The following is a 16,775-nucleotide window of genomic DNA, read 5'->3' as shown; positions in this document are numbered from 1 at the left end:
GGATAGTGAGAAGACAATGAGGGAATTTCCTATTGTGCTGGACTATGCTCGAGCTACCCAATCTCCAGCATATTGCGCTTCAGCTTTGCGTGTCGATTGTCTGTTGTGGAAGAGCGGAGACCTCTGACTCAAACCAACACGACGGTTCAGGCTGTCAAGGCGAACTGCTTGAGGTATTCGTAGTCCTTGAAGTTTGCATTGACCGTCTGCCGGATGACCTTCGCTCCTTCCGTTCCAAACTTCTGGACCCACTCGCGGTCTTCTTCTTCATCGCTCTTTGCTTTCTTCTTCTTTCGGCCACAAGATTCAGCTATGGTCAAAAACTTAAGAGGAAAAGAACTAGAAGGATGGAGGAACAGAGATTTCCAGACCATGGGAACCTCTCTTTACTAGATGAAAAGCTGAATTACTTACGTATTTCCGCGGTTTAAGATCGCAGCTGTTCATGGCATCCTCGTGAAAGCCCTTCCATTTCTCAAAGGCATCCTTGGCTTGCTTTTGGTCCTCCTCGGAGTCCCAACTGAGCATCTGCTCGTGGTACGCGATTCCCACACTCTTACAATAAGCTGCAATGATCCCGGCTGGATTATCGAGTAGATCATCTGCATCGACAACGCAGATGTCCACTCTGTTGGCATTACCGTTCGTGCTTCCATTCACATGGATGTTCTGAGATGCAATCTCAGGGCCCACCTGACCAACACTACGCAGAAAGTCAAAGACGCGCCGAAGCTCGTCATAACCGGCCTCGGAAGGCATGAAATTGTGGAATCCAGTGACTTCATCAAGTGGTGGAACAGTGCAACGATAGTAAGAAGGAATGCTGTAGCGTGGATGGCGGATGAGGAAGGTAAAATGGAATTGGCCTAACATTTCGCTTGGAACTACCGTTGGGTTTCGAAGCTCGGGTTCAGTAGCGTACGAATTAGGAGCAAGCGGCGCAACGCTGGCCACATCATTGGAGTGAGGCTCGAACGTACCAATGCCTCGTTCCTTTCTGGCCAAAGAAGGAGCGATCGACGGTGGTGCACCATTCGGAGGGACGAGATAATGTATGATGTCCTTGATGAAGATACGCTTGCCCTATTTTAGGGTAAGTATATCATAGTCGAAATGCGTTGAACTTGGACCTAGAAGCAAGTGTGTAATTTTGCCGTCGCAACTAGGTTGGGTATCTCGAGACGAGAAAAAGGCATAGTTCAAAAAGAGGGAATGTAATCGTGTCAAATAATAAAAGGAAGCCGATCCAGAATTGTCCCTGACGAGGGACGGATCCCAAGATAGGGCAGCGAAGACAGCTGCTGAGGCATGGATGTTAAGAATAAAGGGATTGCCAAAGACTTCAAGGATTGCTGTATGAAAACACCACATCTCCTTGCAGTACTGTGCAACGAAGAAGGGTGCTGCAGAGAACGAAGCTACACTAGAAGGGGTGTTTCGGACCTCGGCACCCTCTTTCTCAATTCTGTCCAGGACTGTGCGAAAGGTCGACTGGGCAAAGCCACTGTCGAGCCTGGCCTTCTCATCATTTTCGTATCTCGAACTTAGTCTCTCCGGACCATAATAGAAGGCATCACCAAATGGTTCGTGGATGCAATGGAGGGCGTCGCGTTGAGTCATGAACACCTGCAGTAAGATGAGTTGTTGCTCCAAGACCAGTGTTTGAGGGGAAGTTCAGTTACTCTTTCGAAAGCAGTCGAGCATGAACGGGGATGAGTAGCCACGAAGATGGGTCTATTCGACATGTTCGAAGTAGACGAAGATAGGGATCACCGGTGCTGGAATTAGCAGTCGAAGGCAATGTTTACGCCGTACTGTTGCTCAATGATATGGCAGTCTGCACAATTAGTTGAGAGGCAATGTTCTTATAGACGTTAGGGATTGTAAAGAGTGTCGGTTGGTTGATCCTTTCCTATTAATACCCTAGCCGGCGTCATTACAAGAAGCTTTCCCTTGGGATGTGGAAGTGTCCAATAACGGGGATGCCATGGGTATCTTACCATGGATTAAAAGGATGCCCTGAGCCGTCCAAAGCAAAAGGAAAAACCCGAATCACGTCATTCAACGATTGGGTTCGATTTGAAAGTACCTACGACAATGTACATGTAACCAATGGGATATGGCAGCCACGGCAAGCCACTGAAGTACCTTAGGCGCTAGTCGCTAGTTTATAATACCCCTTGGTGCGCCGCAGCCGGCATTCATTACCTAAGTAATACCTCTTACCTTGAATCATTGCCTACGAGTACCTTACCTTACTCGTACCTTAATCTCATACTCGTACTGCCTAGGCGTTCAAAACCAAAACCGGTTCTAGAGCTTGAAGCTGCTTCAACTTTAGAACGTTGTGTTAGCATTATTGCTCAACTCACACGCTTCATGTCTGCCTTTCAATAACGCAGCTGTAGCCTACAAACCGTAGGCATCGTCCTCACTTCCATCTTGCCTGTCCCCACACCCTGTACTCTACTCGTATACCGTACACCATCTTCTCTCTACAGATACATACCACTTTCAATCCGACCATAATGGCAGATTACATCCTCAATTCCACAAGTCTACCCCAGGCTATCCATCCCTTTTACCCACTCGAAGCAAACATCGTGGGCTATCTAGCTAACAGATGGTCCGTACCGACTCTATTGGGCATATTCGCAGGGGGGTGGGTTGTGATACTGGGCATCACCCTCGCTTTGGTCCGGAGCCACAACCCTAATCTGCCTTCGCGGGACAAAGCGACCATACTGTGGTTTGTTCTAAGTACGTACACAAGCTTTCTACAAACTCCGCGCGCTTTTGGGGAGCAGCTTGCTGATACTCCGGTGCGCTAGCTGGGACGATCCATCTTTTCTTCGAGGGTAAGAGCAACAATACATCGTACGCGCGCCAACGCTGAGCAAAACAATAGGATACTTTGCCTTCAACCACGCGAACATGCCTGGCAAGCAGGATCTATTCGGACAATTGTGGAAGGAGTACTCCTTCTCGGATTCGAGGTACTTGACTTCTGAGTCTTTTGTCTTATGCATGGAGACGGTTACGGCGGTACGCTCCTCCATCATCCATCATGTTTCCAACTTAAAAACTAAACAAGAAACGCTGACAATGTCGGATTTAGGTCTGTTGGGGTCCCATGTCCTTCGCTGTCGCATTGCTCATCACCTATGAACATCCTCTGCGTCACCCTCTACAAGCATTAGTCTCGTTGGGCCAGATCTATGGAGATATTCTTTATTACGCTACGAGCATGTTTGATCACTACGGTAAGGGCCTGACATATTGTCGGCCAGAAGCGTATTACTTCTGGGGTTATTATTTCTTCATGAACTTCATCTGGATTGTGATACCAGGCAGTAAGTGCAAACGTCCAAACATGTGAGTTGAGAGAAACGATACTAAACACTGCTTCTGTAGTCTTGCTCTACAGCAGTATCTCTGAAAGCGCAGAGGCGTTCAAAGTGTTGGACCAGCAGACCAGAAAGGCACAGGGCAACGGCCACCTTAAGAAATCGAACTGAGGTCTGGGATATCAATGTGTCCGCCTGCAGAGCTGTGTCTTGACCAGGTCCGTGTCTCGAAGAACTTGGTCCTTCATTACCGTTGTGTTCACTACGTTCACTACATAGCTTGGCGCATCGGTGTTCTCTCCGCCGTAGAACATAGGGGTCTTAATGATATATATGCTGTTTGCTGGCGTCAAAGAGCCTCGATTGTCCTAGTAGTATACCCTGCCCAACAGAATTGAATGAGGGAGACTGGTCCTTCCAAACATCGTGGTCGTGCTGCAAGGGGCAAGTCTACGGGTGGGACTCTTAAGATTATTGCTGCAATCGCAATTATCCTAATAAAGAGCGTCTTTAGGCCACTCGCCCCTGCAAAAATCAGTTGCGGATTTGTGGGTGGCGGTAGGGCTGAAAATCGGCAATTAATTTTTGCAAAGGGGGATGGTGTGGCGTAGTGGCGCATTGTTTCCCCGGCTGTTGCTATGGAACTGGACCTGGACCAGACACTAGAATCTGAGAAATTCGAGACATCGATTTTTCATGGGAAGATAAAGTACCTAGGTCCCATGCGTAGCCCAAGACTTCGGTTGAGATCAAGCGCGCAGTCCAGCTGTCAGCCACCAACTCTAATAAACCATCACAGATGAAGCTTGCAAAAGGTCCGTAAACACAACGCGTACAACACTATCAATGCTGTTTTCTCGCTTCAGGACTACCTGAGATTTATGTGCGCGCAGACCGTGATTCCCTGAGAATGTCAATTGATTTCCATATAGCTCCAAATGTCCCTGCCTTCTTCCCCAAGCCGCTTTTCTACACGCCGCGACCATAGCATTACGCCCTCCAAAACAAAGACGACTGACGTCGGCAAACCGCTGGGAGTCTACGATAACAACTCGGTGCGAGACCGAGTTCGGCAATGGCAGGCTCAAGGAGGAGGCGTCGTTGTGGCAGATGATATCGGAGTGGAAGAGAACCAGCAACTGGAGAAACACGCTACGAAGAGCAGGACGCCCACAAAGGAGTCCAAGCCCAGAACGTCGTCACGGAGAGGGAAAGACGACCATGACTACAATACGCCAACCAGAAGCAGCAGAAGGTCTGTAAAAGCAGATGGGGAAAAGAGAGACCGTGATCGAAGTGGAAGCGCCCCAGCAAAGCGCGTGGTAAGTGATGGGCATTGGCGGAAGAAGAAAAGTCCATCAAAGACTATAGCATTATCTAAGGCCATGAAAGACACATCTCCGATATTGGCACAGCCAGACGACGATATTAGAGTGAAGCCAGCATCAGAGCTAATGACACCGGAAAAGCGGAGAGGAGAAGATAACAGTATAACACCCAAGGGTGAAGGTTCTGGCGGCGACGATGGCATCAGGGTTTACGTCACACCACCTAGATCGCAGAGGCAGTCGGGACAGCATCATCGACGGCAAAGTGAGCGCTCGGGGAGCGAAAAGGGGATCGGGCATGACATTGAAGCCCCGAAAGCTAGTCCTACTCCTGGATCAACGGGACGAAGAAAACGTCCCACGCCGGAAGCGTCACTACGAATCAGCTCTTCCGGGGCGAAAGAGGACTCTGGGAGACACAGGTCGGAAAGTCAGAAAGCAGAAGATCTAGACGAGTCTCCTCGGTCTACAGGAGGTGCAATGTCTGACAGCAGACGCAGCGTCCGAACGCAGAAAAGCAATCTCTTGAGCCAAGTTTTTGGTGACTCTCGTAAACTCTTCGTAAAGCAGGTACCGGAGCCAACAGCTACCCCGAGGGTTCCAAGCATTGAAGCCTGGTTGAACGAAACTCCAGATCCTTTCCTTGACGCAGACGAGCCTCCTCTTGAGGCTATCCCACCTCTAAATTCATCAACCAAGAAGAGAAAAGTGGCATTACAAGAGAAAGTGAGAGAAGATTGCACCAGGATATCGGAAGCCCTGGACACAAAGGAAGGCACGAGACGAGCCGTCCACGGAAGCAGGAGAAGGAACAGGATTCCAAGTTCAGCTATCTACGAAGATAATCCTTTTCCAGCCGGCTTTGACTCTGATTCTGCGCTATCGGGCTCGGGCAAAGGAACGACATCTGCGTCAAAATTTGTGGACCTTGTCCAAGAGGCAGCAGAGACGTCCCCGTCGTCACTCAAAAGGCGCTCCGCGAGAAAAAGTGTATCTTCACCAGTTCGTGACCGACGAAAATCGTTCAATCCAAAAGAGCCTAGCAAAGAAGACGATGCCGAGTCGGTGCTGTCATCGAGTCATACTGTATCCTCTGTGGAAGGACCGGACCCCAACAATCCTCTCAAACCTCCTGGACTCAACTCCAAGCGCCCTTTTCCTTCTACGGGAAAGCATCGTCTTTCTACCATTGCCTCTGTTGAGACTTTCAATACAAGTCAGGGTGCTGCACCGCCTTCCGTGTCTGAGATTTCTAGATATACAGCTCGTCCGCCTCCTATCGAGGAAGACGCAGCTGTCGACGAGGCAAGGGACCATTTTGATCTGAACTCAATGAAGCGAAAGAACAGTCGCCTCACCAAACATGCTGATCTCATATCTGTCTTGTCATTACCAAAGGCAGGAAACAGAAGCATCCAATCAGCTCGAAGCATCCGCACGAATCGGAGTCGACTTGCCACCGCAACTATGGGGGACTTAATGCAAGAGTTGGCTACCGATGAGAGCAAGTATATGCGTGAGCTGCGCACTTTGGTCGATGGCGTGATTCCCGTCTTGTTAACCTGTGTTTTGTCAAAATCAGATTCTGCTGTTGCAGCTGGCCTCTTTAGTGCCTCGGCCCATACTCACGAGGACCCAAACTTCACGAGGCCTATTATAGACATGGGTATCGCGCTCGAGCGCTTGAAAACGTTACACAAACGCATACCACAGGAAGACCCTGTAGCTTTACTCACATGGGCACATGGAGCTCAGAGAGTCTACGCAGAGTACTTGAAGGCTTGGCGCATGGGCTTCCAGGATGTGGTGGTCAACCTCGCCCCTGCTTTGGAGGGCACCTCCGTAGTGTCCGGCTCACCAAATGTGAAGTCCATGGGACTCGATGAAGGCTTGCCAAGAAATGAAGAAGGAGATGTGGTCAACGGAGATGGCGAAAGAGTTGATGTTGCTTTCCTTCTGAAGCGACCACTGGTCAGGCTCAAGTACCTGGCAAAGACATTGAAGGGTATAAACTTTATCAAGTCTTCGGCAGAAGCTGAATTGCTCGCTACGAAATATCAGAAGCTTGTAGACGACGCTAGGCAGCGCTCAAACGAAGAACGTGCGCGGCTGGAAGATGAGGCGGCTTCTAACATTGATCCCACCCGGGCTCGAGACCCAAGGACTCTTGCCCCATTGACTGGTGTTGCCATTGATAGAACATGTCGTGTTCGAGCTAGAGACCATTTCAACCTCGCTCTTCAGCATTCAAGTGGGCAACGTGTGGACTGTCGCGTCGAGCTCATCATTCGTGACGAGGCTTCTGATGGTGACGGTAGTAGGGATTTACTCATCTGTGAGGTCGACGCAACAGGCCGCTGGCTACTGTTCCCGCCCGTCCATCTCGGTACTGTATCGGCTCGGAATGGAGACCTAAAGGGCGAAATAGTTATCATGATTAGAGGAGCCGGTGCTAATAGGTTAGAGTGGCAGGAGCTGTTCTCGCTGAGATCTGAAGACGAACAAGCAGGCTTTGAGTGGGTCCAAATGCTCGGTTTAACACCCATACCTCCAAGGATCATGAGATCTCAGAGTTTTCTTGGCCGACATCAGCGGATGAAGTCCGAATCAGGCCCTGAGCCTCCTATCACCTCCAGCGCGCCGAGTAAGAGCAGGACGCCGAGTCCAAGAGAAGTCGAGATCCCCATCGGTGAACAAGGAAATAACGGTTCCAAGACTTGGACAGAGCCACTGCCTTCTGGAATGCCCGGCTCACATGGCACCCCGTCTTCAAGAGAAATAGCCATGTTACATAACCAGTCCCACAGCATTCCTCCAAACACTCCATCAAGATCATCCAACAACTATGTGGACCAGGTCAACGATCTTCGTTCACTTCCTAGTCAAAGCCGAAACCGTGACACCACAGCCTCTGAGCCGACTCGTACACCGCGAAGCTTCAAGGAAGCGCTGGGCTTAAGCGGTACTAGCACCTCTGTTGGACTCAAACGCGCCAGAGCTAAGAGGCTATCGAGGCATGGTAAGAGCTCACCATCCAGTCCGAAGTCGATGGATGCGCCCCGCAGTCGTAGCGAGTCTCAAACACCATCTTCAGATGTCTTTACTGCTCAAAACCCAATAGTGGATTCACAGAACAAATACTCCAACATACGTTCTTTGTCGCCAGAGCTGGGTGAAGAACATGCAGGCCTCAGCCCCGAGTCAGGTAATAATCAACAGAAGGAAAATACTCGGCCGTCTTATCATCGATCACGATCATCAGTACCCTCGATGGAACTTCCGTTCATTCCGAAAGCACGGAACAACAGCCCGCCCACAACACCCATAGCCGAACCGGAAGAGGAGCCGCAATGGCCTACACCTTCTGCCTCAGTGGAGCCAGTGTCTCCTTCCAGATTGGGCAAGAAGCGTCCTGTATCTTCAAAGGTCGACGTCCCGCAAGATTTCTCTTCATCACCAGTGTCCGGTCACCATTCGCCAAAGCTGAACGAAGCAAAGACTCCGGTCCTTGGAAAGAGTCATTTCAAGCCGAGACGGTCCTCGTCACCCTTGAAGCATGAATACGAGCCATCAACGGCATCCGAAAGTTCTTCTGAGTCGCAGACTTCTACCGTCGAGCACAATGAAGCAACGTCGGTGTCCGACTCGTCTGAAGACGAAGAGTTGGAGGAAGGCGATGCTCCGACCCCCTTGATGCCTCTTGGGGCTTTGAAGAGTCTCTCACGTCCAAAGGTCGCTCCCAGGACATCCGTGCATTCAACCCCAGATGGTACTATCAAACCCTCGGAATCAGCCTCTCAAGCTCCCTACAAGACGGTACCGGCTCAACCGTCAAAGGCTTCAAAGACCATCGCCTCAATCTTTTCGTGGTCGGACACAGGCTCCTGGCAAAGTCTACACCCCGATGAATGCAGCATTGTGATCACGCCTGGCCTGATCGAGGCCTACGAGATGTCTGCTGCTCACTCAAAAGATGTGCCACTTTCTTCTTCCACCCCTGTTGTCGACATGGATGCTTTTTCGGACCTCGCATCTAATTTGACGAGTCAGAATGACGAAGTCCAGGGAGACCGTCCTCTGGTCGGCCTGGAGCTGACTCCTCTGGTTCCACTTCGCCGTGGTACTGCCCTTGATATTTCTATCCGCTCGCCTCCAACGCCCAATGCCCAGATCACTTCAGGCAACAACATCATGTTTCGCTCTCGCAATCCAGAAGAGTGTGAAGCACTTTACGCATTGATCAATCACTCACGCATCAACAATCCCACATTCATTGCCCTTCAAAATGCAAGGGGTCCCTACGGTTCCGGCAACCCGCTTTCGAATCGACGAGCTAGCATCATTGTCGGCGGTTCGAGGTCCAGCTGGTTTGGTGGATGGGGTCGCTCTTCGAGCTACCGTGCTAGCAGCGCCCCAACACCTAGCATTGCACCCAGCGACAGCAGCGTAGGTAGCATGTCGAGCGCTTTTTCCGCCCTCAAGCGCTTCGGCAGGGGCAGTGGCATGTTCAACATCTCACGCAGTACCATTACTTCTCGCGAAGGCAGTATCTATACGAGCTCTGACAATTCCAGTGGTAGTGGTACCAGCTCGCCTATCCCTCCAGGGATGATCACTGCTGGTAAGGATGCGCCCATTGGCCTCAGCAACGCTAAAATTCGCCTTTATATTCGCGAGACTGCATCCAAGTGGCGTGACATGGGCTCTGCACGCTTGACGATCATGAGGCCCGACAGAAGCAACGTGGGACCTGAGGGCAGACCACTGAGTAGTGCGCACCAAGGTCTTAACGAGAAGAGGATCTTAGTGCACGGGAAGACGAAAGGAGAGGTGTTGCTGGATGTACAGTTAGGAGAGAGCTGTTTTGAGAGGGTGGCAAGGACCGGTATTGCGTTGAGCGTATGGGAGGATGTGATCGGGCCGAATGGAGAGGTCGGCGTGGTAGGCGCTGTTGGTGGGGTGGGAGGTGGCAGGGCCACGGTCTATATGATACAGGTATGTGAAACTTCTCCAGTCAAAAAGATCTGTCGAAGACTTCGTGCTGACTTTCTCACAAGATGAAAAGTGAAGCCGAGACGGCGTACACGTTCTCTATTGTTGGGAAATTACGGTATTAAGATGTCGTTTGTTATGGCTGTACTTATACATGAATCAACCATCGGATGTATATCAGAGTAGGGGCTGGCGCAACGTATTCGGCGGAAATCCTCAATCTTCTTCATGTGTCTTCTGAAGTATACACTTGGGCCGGGTGTATACGACCGCCTGGTGGCTAGACTCTGTTTATACTAGATGGAAGCGCGGAGCGATATAAGGCAAACAGAGATGGCTTCTTGAAGCATGGCTGCCATGACGCTTCCGAACAACAGTAAAAGTTCGCTTTTCTACATAGATCAGGTAATGGGCACGAGCAATACGAGCAAGACCTCCTTATAGTTGAACCACAAAGCGTCTTGAGAAGCCGGGGCTGCGAAGAGCATGGTGATGGGTTGTTGGGCATTTACTGGTAAGATTCGGTTGGTCAGGGAAACAGCGCGTGTGACTTGCCACGAAAGGAGATATATACACACCATTGAGTAGCTATCTATTGCTAAGGTAGAGTTGCAGGGTACAGGCAAGCAGTCCACCAAAGTGACAGCCTGAGCAATCGAAACCCTCTTCTATTTCCACGTCAGATCTGGGTAGTTATCAACGCGGAATAGAGTGTCGTCCGTGATCAGATAGATGGTTTCAGAAAGGAGGTGACACACCACGAGCGCAAGGAACTCTTCGTGCATGTTGGAAGGGAATTTTGAAGATATGTACCCTTTCGACTGCCTTTTTTGTGCTATTTCTTTGGCAGCTACGAGTAGTTTCGTTAACTAAGGTACGTACCAATAGCATACTTAGGTATTATCGAACCGGTTTATGTCCGCATCACCAATGAGAGCCAGGGCCTAGGGTTATTCCTAAGCGAGGTAGTGGAGAAGCTTGCTCGCTTGGTAGCGGTGTTAAGCCCTGCTTTACCTTATCCCCGTTCTGGTCAGGCCTAGACCTCGAGCTCAGACAGCCCCTGTCACCAAAAATGTCCCGAGCCTTGGAAGTGCGTGCATGCAAGCAAGCAAGTACTTTAAAGTACGAGTAGAGTACCGGTATGATGACGTACCGTAGTCCAGTATGCTACATTTTCGGTGACAGTCAGCGCATTCCGCCACGTGTCAACCAACGGTGTGGAACGGTGTGGCTGCGGTCAATTACCTTTACGGTATTTACCTTGCCCTTTCACACACGTTTCTTATATGTCTTTCATTACATGTACGTTTAGACTCTTCGGTAGTCTTCAGCACAAAATAATGAGTACCTTATGTATTATTAGTTATTTCTTTACTTTAAATATGAAGGGGCTGGACCGCTGGATGAACTAAAATCCGGTAGTTTGATGAGCGAGGACTGCTTGCCGTGCCGTGTCGAACCAATCAGGAAATGCTCCAGCCCTGTCATCTCAGATTTGGGCTAGATTTGGGCTAGATTTGACCATGTTTCGGGGGATAAATGTCCTGGAACCTGGAAGAGAGGATGGTGGAGGCTTGGAGCGGATTCAGATCCGAGGGATCCATGCCTGAAGGCTGAAGCAAGCTTTTATGGCGTTTTTGGTGAAATGGCTTTGTAAATTAAATCTGTTGCCATGACCCGCCCACACCTACTTTACGCCTCAAGCCTTCGCTGAGGTGACGCACCACGCAAGAATGACCCTTTCATCTAGCCCTCAACATCTTTTTCTTTGCTCCAAAATACCTCACCCCTTCTTCACACCCACCTCCTCTCCCTCCATTCGAGCATTTGCCTCCCTTTCTTCTGACTGACTTCCATCCTTTCTTCATTGACCATACCTCTTGATGCAGAACCCTCTTCGTCGCCCAAAGGGCGATCCTCCGCCCCCAAGAGACCGGGACGTGGAGCGTAATAAGCAGGATAACGGTGCATACCTAGGCAAGGATGTGAGAGGACATTTGGTCGCCATGTCGGGGGAATTCGTCGGCACCTTCATGTTCCTCTACTTTGCCTTCGCTGCCACTCAAATTGCCAGTCCGTCAAATATCAAGCCCATACTTCCTCCCTGTCCAAAAATTCTTGGGCCCTGAGATCCGTCTGTTAATCTGCGGGAATCTTGAACGAGGCCATTGAACGGGAAAGACTGACAAGAGATCCTCAACTAGACACGATAGACCCCAACGGATCTCGCACGGTCGACCAGCTTCTTTTCATCAGCCTGGGCTTTGGCTTCTCCCTCGCTGTCACTGCCTGGGTTTTCTACAGAATCAGCGGCGGACTATTCAATCCCGCAGTGACGCTCGGTATGGTGTAAGATACTTCTCCAGCCCTTTATTTCCCTACAGTCTCCCATCTCGAGAAGAGAATGCTAAGCTGTAGAACAACTAGCATTACAGGGACTCTCCCAGCGCTTCGCGGTGCGCTCCTTTTCCCCGCTCAGATGCTTGGAGGGATAGTGGTGAGTAGCGAGGCCCGTTTTCCGATCGAAACAACCAACGACGCGGCTGGACTTATATTGCAAACCGTATTCATATCCCTAAGACGTCATGCTGATTTAGAAACGTGCAGGCAGCGGCCCTTGTCCGGTGCATGTTTCCCGGTACACCTGCATTCACTACAACTTTGACCAACGGAACGTCCATCGCCCAGGGAGTCTTCATCGAGATGTTTTTGACAGCAGAACTTGTCTTCACGGTGTTGATGTTGGCTGCCGAGAAGAGCAAAGCAACTTTCATTGCTCCAGGTAGGTGCTCTTCAAGGAGCTCATTCCATTCTACACCCTTCTGGTGCCCTGTACCTCCAATCTGCCCAGAAAGGCACCGCTGATCCTGAGTATTCTATTAGTGGGCATCGGGCTTGCCTTGTTTGTGGCGGAACTTGCAGGTATGCTCATCAATAGAACAGGACCGAATTCGTGAACAACGATTGACGCACATGGCAGGTGTATACTTTACCGGAGGCTCTCTTAATCCTACCCGGTCATTCGGTCCGTGTGTTGCCACTGCGGAATTCCCAGGTTACCATTGGATATACTGGGTTGGGCCGTTTTTGGGTGCTCTGATCTCTGGCGGATACTACAGATTTGTCAAGTTCAACAATTATGAGGAGGCAAATCCTGGGCAGGACGATTCACATCATCCGCAAGACAACCCGGAAGGCAAAGATGAGTAGGCTGGAGCCACCGTGGAATTTTGGTCGACGTTTGAGTTGCCAATCTGGCATGATTTCTCTGGAATGGAGTTACATACGATATTTCACACATGTTCACTTTTAGTCATATAATTTGATTCTGGCGTGTCGTTTGCCCTCATATCTGGCTTCATATCTGAGCCTACATCTGCATCTGACAGGCGTCTGTTGCTCAGCGGGTGCGCTTTGAAGGAAAAGCTGTTCGGACGGCCCGCTTGGAAAAGGGGCATATATATTCAGAAATAGATCAGACGTTGGGAGACTGGGAGACTCATTGAATCTACAGTCGTCGTGTCTTGCTGCGAATTGTGGCATGCGCGCTACCAAGAGGGGTGGCTTTATGATGGTACCAAACCGCTTAAGCTTGACAAGCTTCTGTGCTCATGGAATATCTTACTGAGCGACTCCTACCCAAATTTGGGTATGCAAGATGTAGAGCACTTACTACTGCCAATTCTTCCAACAGCTTGACTGGCGGAAGAGCTTTGCAGAAACATTACACGGTACCTAGCCGGTGGAGCGTGAGGGGCTAATAACAGTATATTGGATGTGTAACTGGACGCTATGGATCTGGGGTTTCACGCCGATTGAAAAACTACAGGTGATAAATCCAGATTTAATTAGATTCTAGAAACATATAAAGAATTTTGACCGTAATTTCGTGGAAATATATAAAAGCATCCGCACAGGAACCGTAAATCTAGTACTTTATACACCATGCGTCTCTACTTTAGGGAGGGCTGATCATGTGACTTCGCATTAGGGCATAACGCGTCCGCGTTTCACTCCGAACTTGTGTCTTTTCCACATCACTACATGGACGTGACGCAGAGTCATGACCAAAGCCTCTACAATGGTCGGAAAACCATTCCGAATCCCATTGCTCAGAAAGACCGAGGAGTCTGGTGACAATGACGGAGGCTCCGAGCCCCAAGCAAAAAAGAGGCGGATCAGCAGCGACAAAGGGGACGGGGTAAAGACGATGGGGCCTCAATTGGTTTTCAAAACCCCTGGAATATCTTCAGTTCCACGCAAGCCACTTTTAGCAGTCAAAAACCCCGCAGTAGCCACAGAGTCACTCGACGGAGGGTCCGAGGTATACTACAATGTTCTTTGGTACGTACTTCTTCATGATGAACTCACTGATCGCTAACGGCGTTCTCCGTACAGGCGGAAGTATACGACCAAGAAGCACAAGACCTGGGATGGTGATGGGGTGCTAAAAGTCACTGGCGGGCATGCCCATCTCCAGGACACTTCAGGACGTGATATGGGAAAAGCATCTTGCGATTGGCCTCTGCTTCCTGGCTCCCAGCTATCGATAGGGGGAAAGGAGGTAGAAGTCGATTCCATCCTCTCAAAAGAGGATTCCTTGGCCGGTCGACCATTCCTGAAGTCAAGCATCTTGAAGTTTACACCAGAGTTTGTACAAGTACCCCTACCAAACCCAAAGCCGAGGCCAGACTCGAAGGCGGCTCTCCTACAGCAGAGCGAGGAAACGAAGAAGCCACTCAATCTGGCTGCGCCGAGAAGTGTAGCTACCCAAGCAATGTTCAAGAATCCATTACTAGCAAGCACTGTAATGCCTAAGCAGGAACCCAACGAGCCAACACCGCGCCATGATCCAACCGCCGCACAAGCAATAGTCATGAAGCGTCCCAAAACCGTGCCGAAAGGAAAACAGGTCGTGGATGTTGTGGTCGATCCACTTCTTGCGAAACACCTACGGGAACATCAACGTGAAGGAGTCAAATTCATGTACGAGTGTGTGATGGGCATGCGTGACTTTGATGGCCAAGGTGCAATCCTAGCAGACGAGATGGGCTTAGGCAAAAGTCTGTCGACTATCGCGTTGTTATGGACGTTGCTGAAGCAGAACCCTATCTGCGACGGTTCGCACAATCCGCCGCCTGTCATCAAAAAGGCTCTGATAGTATGTCCCGTTACTCTGATAAACAATTGGCGCAAGGAATTTCGCAAATGGCTTGGGGTTGACAGACTTGGTGTTTACGTCTTTGACGGTAGCAAGAAGCATATCACAGGCTTTACTACAAGCAAAGCTTATCCCGTTGGGATCATTGGGTATGAAAAGCTAAGGACTGTGGTCGGGGATCTGAAGAAGGGCCATGGAATCGATATTGTGATCGCTGACGAGGGCCATCGTCTGAAAACAGCCAAGAATAAGAGCGCACAAGCCATCAAATCTCTGAACACCTCAAAGAGAGTTATCCTATCTGGGACTCCTATCCAAAATGATCTGAGCGAATTCTTCATGATGGTCGACTTTGTTAACCCGGACCTACTGGGATCATTCAAAACGTTTACCAAAGAATTTGAATTTCCGATCGTGAAAAGCAGACAGCCTGGCGCTTTGAGGAAAGATGTTGAGAAAGGCGAAGCAAGAAGCGAAGAATTAGCCTTACTGACCAGCATGTTCATACTTCGCCGGACTGCTGATATACTCTCGAGATACCTACCGTCAAAGACGGAGTATATCCTTTTATGCCGCCCAACCGCGGCTCAGGTGTCCACCTACCACCATGTCCTCGCTTGCCCGGCATTCCAGAGGTTGTTGGGAAGCCCAGAGGCCTCACTTCAGCTCATCACTGTCCTCAAGAAGGTTTGCAACAGCCCGTCGTTGCTCAATGGCAAAACTCTTTCAGATCCTTCGGTGGCGGTGAGCCCCTTGACAGCCGGACTTCTGGCCAGTGTTCCCCCTCATCTACTTCGCACCAACGCTGGTAGTACCAAACTACGGGTCCTTGATCAACTTATGCACAACCTTCGGACTACTACCCGAGAAAAAATCGTTCTCGTCTCCAACTACACCGCAACCCTCGACCTTCTGCAAACACTTCTCACCTCACTCTCCTATCATTACCTCCGCCTTGATGGCTCCACCCCATCCTCCAAACGCCAAGAACTTGTAGACGCTTTCAACCGCTCGTCAGCCTCCGAGTGTTTTGCCTTCCTCCTGTCCGCCAAATCTGGTGGGGTTGGCCTCAATTTGATCGGCGCCTCCCGCCTCGTTCTTTTCGACGTAGACTGGAACCCTGCCACAGATCTCCAGGCAATGGCAAGGATCCATCGCGACGGACAGAAGAGGCCTTGTGTCATCTATCGCTTTGTCATGGCTGGAGGATTGGACGAGAAGATCTGGCAGAGGCAGACGACGAAATTGGGCCTCGCTAACAACATCATGGACCAGAAGGGAGGGACTAGTAATTTCACAAAGGAAGAACTCGAGGACCTTTTCAGACTCGACGAAGGGTTGTCCTGTCAGACTCATGATCTGCTCGGCTGTTGCTGCGAGGGGCGAGGTCTACCGGCCCCTTTCCCCGTCGACGAAGAGCTGACAGAGATCTTGGACAGCGATGATGAGGTGAGAGAGGAGGAAATGCCGGATCTACCTCGGCTCATTCAGGCAAACAACCTTGACATGGAAGAGCAAGAGCGAAAGATCAAAGAAGATGCGCGTTCTTCCCGAAATCAGAAGGATGGTGCGAAGATGGATTTGCTGATGGCTTACTCACACGTTGATACTTCAAATTTCTCAAAGGAAGATGATGACGATATGGAGGCTTTGGTTCATGACAAGGTGTTGCTCGATGTGTTGAAAGATGAGGGCAACAGGGTATCGTTTGTCTTTGCTAAGACCTCTGGCTGAAGCGTACGAGGGGTTATGGGTTAGAGTTGGCTTTGGCATAGCGCTGCTTTAGATGGCGCTTAGGAGCGAACACTAGATGGCATATTCTTCTGCTTGGGATTTTGGCATTATAGAAGGTCGAACAGTTTATGGCAACGGGCTTCCTAGAACATATAGGACGTACTCACTTATAAGTGGCTACGGTGGATGGCTTTGCATCCAAAATTTACCGCA

The 16,775-nt window shown here is 50.1% G+C and overlaps 5 protein-coding genes across 5 annotated transcripts; 4 read left to right on the top strand and 1 right to left on the bottom strand.

The window, feature by feature from the left end:
* Positions 1-146: 146 nt before the first annotated feature.
* Positions 147-2,003, bottom strand: HO133_006664 (uncharacterized protein; the record flags this gene model as incomplete). The annotated part of the gene is made up of 6 exons (XM_037297561.1): positions 147-290; positions 415-1,083; positions 1,264-1,626; positions 1,683-1,734; positions 1,874-1,923; positions 2,001-2,003. 6 exons carry the CDS (start codon positions 2,001-2,003, stop codon positions 147-149), a joined length of 1,281 nt encoding a protein of 426 aa, XP_037146997.1.
* Positions 2,004-2,528: 525 nt separating this feature from the next.
* Positions 2,529-3,518, top strand: HO133_006663 (uncharacterized protein; the record flags this gene model as incomplete). Its single annotated transcript, XM_037297560.1, has 5 exons — positions 2,529-2,760; positions 2,832-2,858; positions 2,909-3,045; positions 3,119-3,353; positions 3,415-3,518. 5 exons carry the CDS (start codon positions 2,529-2,531, stop codon positions 3,516-3,518), a joined length of 735 nt encoding a protein of 244 aa, XP_037146996.1.
* A 767-nt stretch (positions 3,519-4,285) lies between these two features.
* On the top strand, positions 4,286-9,792 carry HO133_006662 (uncharacterized protein; the record flags this gene model as incomplete). Its single annotated transcript, XM_037297559.1, has 2 exons — positions 4,286-9,670; positions 9,733-9,792. 2 exons carry the CDS (start codon positions 4,286-4,288, stop codon positions 9,790-9,792), a joined length of 5,445 nt encoding a protein of 1,814 aa, XP_037146995.1.
* A 1,758-nt stretch (positions 9,793-11,550) lies between these two features.
* Positions 11,551-12,877, top strand: HO133_006661 (uncharacterized protein; the record flags this gene model as incomplete). Its single annotated transcript, XM_037297558.1, has 6 exons — positions 11,551-11,740; positions 11,872-12,016; positions 12,095-12,164; positions 12,275-12,449; positions 12,551-12,589; positions 12,648-12,877. The coding sequence occupies 6 exons, from the start codon at positions 11,551-11,553 to the stop codon at positions 12,875-12,877; spliced, it is 849 nt and encodes a 282-aa protein (XP_037146994.1).
* An 853-nt stretch (positions 12,878-13,730) lies between these two features.
* Positions 13,731-16,562, top strand: HO133_006660 (uncharacterized protein; the record flags this gene model as incomplete). Its single annotated transcript, XM_037297557.1, has 2 exons — positions 13,731-14,011; positions 14,066-16,562. The coding sequence occupies 2 exons, from the start codon at positions 13,731-13,733 to the stop codon at positions 16,560-16,562; spliced, it is 2,778 nt and encodes a 925-aa protein (XP_037146993.1).
* Positions 16,563-16,775: the final 213 nt, after the last annotated feature.

This window comes from Letharia lupina (assembly GCF_014066315.1).
Source record: "Letharia lupina isolate WasteWater1 chromosome Unknown contig_26, whole genome shotgun sequence".
NCBI classification, from domain to species: Eukaryota; Fungi; Ascomycota; class Lecanoromycetes; order Lecanorales; family Parmeliaceae; genus Letharia; species Letharia lupina.
Note: the sequence above shows the minus strand (reverse complement) of the source record. Positions and strands in the feature narration are given on the sequence as shown.